The following is a 4881-nucleotide window of genomic DNA, read 5'->3' on the forward strand; positions in this document are numbered from 1 at the left end:
GTCAAGTGCTGTCTCGTTCCCCCGTCTAAGCCCTTAGTTATCCTCTTTCCGGAAAAAACCCCCCCCCCCCCCCAAAGCCCCCAGTTTAAATGGGAAATTCCAGAACAAGCAATCATCTACAAACTGGACTGTGTTAAGTATGGTTTAAACAGGGACTATGGGTTCTTATTTCATTACCTGGATTAGCTTTTGTGACCCCTTTTGTTCCAATGGGTTTACAGCTCATTTGCTTTCCTCTCCTAGCACTGCACCCTCCCCTGCTCCCTTGTTTTTTGTATTCTAAAATTTCTCTCCTTTCTTTTACTTTGTTTTCTGCATGCCCTTTCACAGCATCTGATCAAGTGAACTTGGGTTTGTGGAGGTTTGTGCTCTCTCTCTCTACATATCCTATTTAGTTAGTCTATAAAGGTTCATATTTACCCTGCTAGTCAAGGGAAGCCATAGCTCTGTCCATTCCACTCCCCTCCCTGACCATTCTCTACCCACCTCTGTAGGAAGAGAAGTAGCAGTTAAATGCCATCCCCTCCCCATACTACAAGCAGTAATGTTGGTAATCCACACAAGGCAGTAAGGGGACTCCCAGAAATAAAAATATTCTATACACAGGACAGGTACAAGTTTCTCCACATTATCTGCTAATTGTGTGATGACGACCTAATTTAAGAAAGTCCCTAAGGCCAAGAAGGTGGCAGAATCTCTAGGTCCCTTTTGGTATTTGGCAACTGCCAACAAGGGTTTGAGCAATGCCTTTTTGAAAGCTATGCCCCACCTGCACTTATCAAACATGTACTGATTTTCCTGACAATCCTCATACAGGCAGTAGCAGGAGAACATTTAACCAGTTTCACTCACCTTGAACTCTTTTTCAATGTTTGCAAGCACAGCAAGCTCGTTGCTGAGTTCTAAAGCCGTCATTACTGGGTCTTCACTGGACAACGACAGGTAAGCAGGGCTTGCCAGACCTTTGTAAGCATTGATTCTGGACCTAGAATGGCTGAAAGAGTCATGTTTTTGCTTCTCATTGCACTCAGTGCATTTGCAGAAATAGTCATGTGGCCTTTCAATGCGAGCCCCTTTCCTCAAGAGAGTGTGAACAATTTCATATTCCTGGCAATGGGCAGCTAGAATGATTGGAGTAACATCATGGGAGAACCGAGTTCCATCTTCATCATATGCATAGAAATCATCATGCTGGAGTTCTGACTGGCTGGGACTTAGTGCCAACCTCTTGCCTTCAGCGAATGCAGGGTGGTTTAAGATGGCTTCAACTATCCGAACATACCCCTTACTAATAGCCAAGAGTAAGGCATCCCCAACCCGTGACAGGTTCTCCTTCTTCAGCAGAAGTTCTGTGATCTCCAGGTGCTCACTGGCAACTGCTAGCTGCAAAGCATTCTGCCCCATGAAGTCCACACAGTTCACATTGAGTGAAGTGCACTCTTCCAGCATTCTACGAATCACAGGAATATTACCGTATTCTGCCGCATCCAGAAAGCGCTCCTCCTCAAGTGACAGACTTGTTGACCGGTCATTAAACATGTATGCTGGCCCTCGATTGGCCAGCCTTCTGCCCTTCTCCCGGAGGACGGTCTGCCGTCGAAGCACTAGCCTATTCTCAGTACCCCGACTGTGTGGAAAAAGAGAAATCATTAATCCTCTTGTGCAAAGAACCCTGCAGTTCTAGCCTACCTTTCAGGAACACTAGAATTTAGCTGCAGTCAGTCAACCATTATACTTATAGTCTGAATTTGTTCTATGGTCTTTCATACTAATCAATATATTATGCCAGTTGCCTTGTATAAGGTAAAAAATTCCCGCTTCGTTGCCTTACTTCATGCTTACTCAGTCACAGATCATATTCAGTCCAAACACATCAAACCTGCATATACTTCTTATACGGTATCTATTTGTAGACTATGCTGTTACAAGGCAGGGAAGAGTACTAAAAAATACTGGGCATCCAACTCAAAATGAGCTAAAATATTTCCCCCCCCAACCTCATCACTACATACAGGAACATTAGAAACATGAGCAGCAAACCAATTATTATTTGTCCTTTTCTCCAAAGTAACCCAAGTTAACTCTTGGTCAACGTTATCTGACTATTTCCATTACACCCTTTGATTTTCAGTCATTCATAAGAGGCCTGATTTTTTAAGCAATAAACTTCCCCCTTTTTTAGGAAAAAAATTGAACTTTTACAACAATTTGAATGCCAACACAGAGAGTAGAAAGTTGGTGCATAAACAATCCTTATAGAAGGAAAAAGCATTAGAGTGTTCTGGTGAAAATCAGCTGTAATTCAGGCAAATTTAATTCTTGGAAAAACAATCGGACTTTGTACATTTTGAGAAAGGCCCCTTGTATTTGGGGCCTTAGTGTGCATACTTAAAGCTATGAATGGCCGTGTTTTTTTATGAGTTGGAAGCCCATGAAGATAAACAGTATTTGGGCATATTTAGGAGCGTTTAAATTGAATGATTTGTGATCTATTTAAAATATTGTTTCTTCAAAGTGCTCTATCTGCACTATTAACACCCTGCCAGTTTCTTATGTCCACAACTGAGATGTTTAAATGTCTTTTCAAACTGTGAAGGTCTTCAAAATCCACAAGAGGGTGCTTTCAGCAGGAAGCTGCTTTTTAATTTGGCTTCCAAAATTAAGACTAGTCTGGCTTACCTTGTGTGATTGAAAAAATAATGCCTCCTGAATCTTGCCTTTATGAAAGGAGAAAATTCTCAGTATTTAATATTAGATTAGTGATAGCCATTCTTGATTTGTCCAGAAGCCTTCTTGCCCTCTCAAATTTCAGTTTACTCTCTTGGTGAAAACTAAAGCTCTACAAATCATTAATGTATCAGTTCAGCAACCCAGCTGAAAAATTGAAAAACTGGCTTAGACAAAAAAAAACATTTAGGGCACCTATACACATGCAGGGAGGCTGTGAATTGGAGCAGACTCAATATATCCCTCCCACTCCTGGAGAATGTCTATAAGGGTCCAATGCCACAGTCCATTTCTCTACACTTGGAGATTCAGAACTTCATTTCCTTTGCTTTTCTTACAGGTCTATGAAATGAAACTTTTCATGTCAAACCATTTTTCCTCGTTTCAATGAGAAAAAACCAAGAACCTAAGGGTGTTTATAGATGTGCTCCGGGAGTTGGGGGGAAGAGGGGCGAATCGAGTCTGCTTTGATGCTCTGTAATTACAGTGTGTCAGAGCAGCCTCCCTGCCAGACACCTGGGTTAAAATGCCATCCTCAGAGTGAGGGGAAGGCATGGGGGAGGAGGAGGGGGGTGGAGATGCTGGGACAGTAGGGAAAGGAGCACTTTTGTGGCTTCTTGTTGAAATTGTTTTACATTTTTTAAAACAAATTTGTTGGAGCAGAAATTTGAATCAAGCTGTCTCCAAGCTCCCTCGAGAAAGTCATAACTACTTGGCTAGAAAATCATTTCACTCACTTGGTCTCTGTCTCAATGGGAATTTAGTATCACATCTAGGGTAAGCTTTCTGAAAGGGGTCCAGTGCCATAGTCCATTTCTCTACATTTGGAGCACCAGAACTTCATTTCATTTGTTTTTCTTACAGGTCTATTAAATGAAACAGTTTGTGTCAAGCCATTTTTCCTCATTTCAATGAGAAATAAACATCTAAGGGTGTTTATAGATGTGATACTAAATTCCCAATTGAGGCAGAGACCAAGAGAGTGAAGTGATTTTCTGTTATGACTTTCTCGGGGGATGGTGGGGGGGGGGAGAGCGCACAGCTTGATTCAAATTTTTGGTGCAATATGGTTTGAAAGTGTTAAATCTTATTTTTAAAAGATTATAGATTTCACAGATTCATAGGTAACTCAAGACTTTCAAGGTTTGGATAGGTAGTGATATCCTCCTGTATCTGCAGATAGCCTGAAGCAACTGCTCTGAGACTACTCCAGGCACTTCAGCAGGTGGGGAAATGGAGTCCCACTGACTTCCAGCAAAAGACTATAACCTAATAGGGCCCCTTATTTCTATTATCCCCACTCAGTGCCTTTCATGTGAAGCAGATTGGTGAACCAAAAAAATGGTGGTGCAAGGCCTGGTGGATCCAGCAGCACAACAGATAACTCATGTAGAAAACCTTGGGATTAAATGCAAACAGAGGCAGAGACCCTTTGTGGGTATATGTAGAAGATATTTTGCTTCAACCCAGCACAGGATGGCTTCACTGGCTCCCACTGCTTTAATAACCACCAATACCTCAATAACTCCTTAACTTCCTTCTTTGATCTGATTTCTCCCCCTTCATCTGCAGTTGTTTTTTCTGACATCTAAATGTCAATGTCCAGCTACCAAAACTGTCAACATGGTAAATAGTCATTCCATTATTTACACTTCCATTAAACTTCATCACCTCCTACCTTTGCCTTTTAATAACTTCAGCTCATGAAGACTTGCTATAGCATATTAATCTCTCCAAAATCCAGCCTGTCATTAAATCATGTCAGTAATTTTATACTGCTCCAAAATCTGTATTTTTTCTTGTAGTTCAGATTATATAGCACTGCTATAACTTTGGACCCTCCCTTGCCAATCTCATCTTGATTACTGAAACATGCAGTGAAACATTGAAATCATAACTCTTGAATGCTTGGGACTGAAAATACTGAATTTGTTGGGAATAAATTAATAATTTTCAGTGCTTTTGTAGTATAAAATATGTCCCCGCCATTCTCATTAAAGAAAGACTGATATAATCTGGGAAAACTAATCTCCTAACCCCCTGCAGAAACTCACTGTCAAAATAAAACGGTTTTCCATTGCTGCAGTAAGCAATATTTACAATTTTATGCTATGTTCTATTTCTATTATAGTGCAATGATTCTGCATATATATA

General features: G+C 40.9%; 1 protein-coding gene across 2 annotated transcripts in view; it reads right to left on the minus strand.

The window, feature by feature from the left end:
- Window positions 1–1623, minus strand: part of TRPC6 (transient receptor potential cation channel subfamily C member 6) — a 95425-nt gene extending 93802 nt beyond the window's left edge. Inside the window, exon 1 of one of the 2 annotated variants that reach the window (XM_019525234.1) lies at window positions 853–1623. In XM_019525234.1, coding sequence (XP_019380779.1) covers window positions 853–1539 — 687 coding nt within the window. In that variant the 5' untranslated portion in view covers window positions 1540–1623. The remainder of the gene's footprint in view (window positions 1–852) is intronic. The other variant, XM_019525233.1, reaches the window with a different exon arrangement.
- Window positions 1624–4881: the final 3258 nt, after the last annotated feature.

Source organism: Gavialis gangeticus, unplaced genomic scaffold (genome assembly GCF_001723915.1).
Source record: "Gavialis gangeticus isolate Ggan-Ray unplaced genomic scaffold, GavGan_comp1, whole genome shotgun sequence".
Classification (NCBI taxonomy): Eukaryota; Metazoa; Chordata; order Crocodylia; family Gavialidae; genus Gavialis; species Gavialis gangeticus.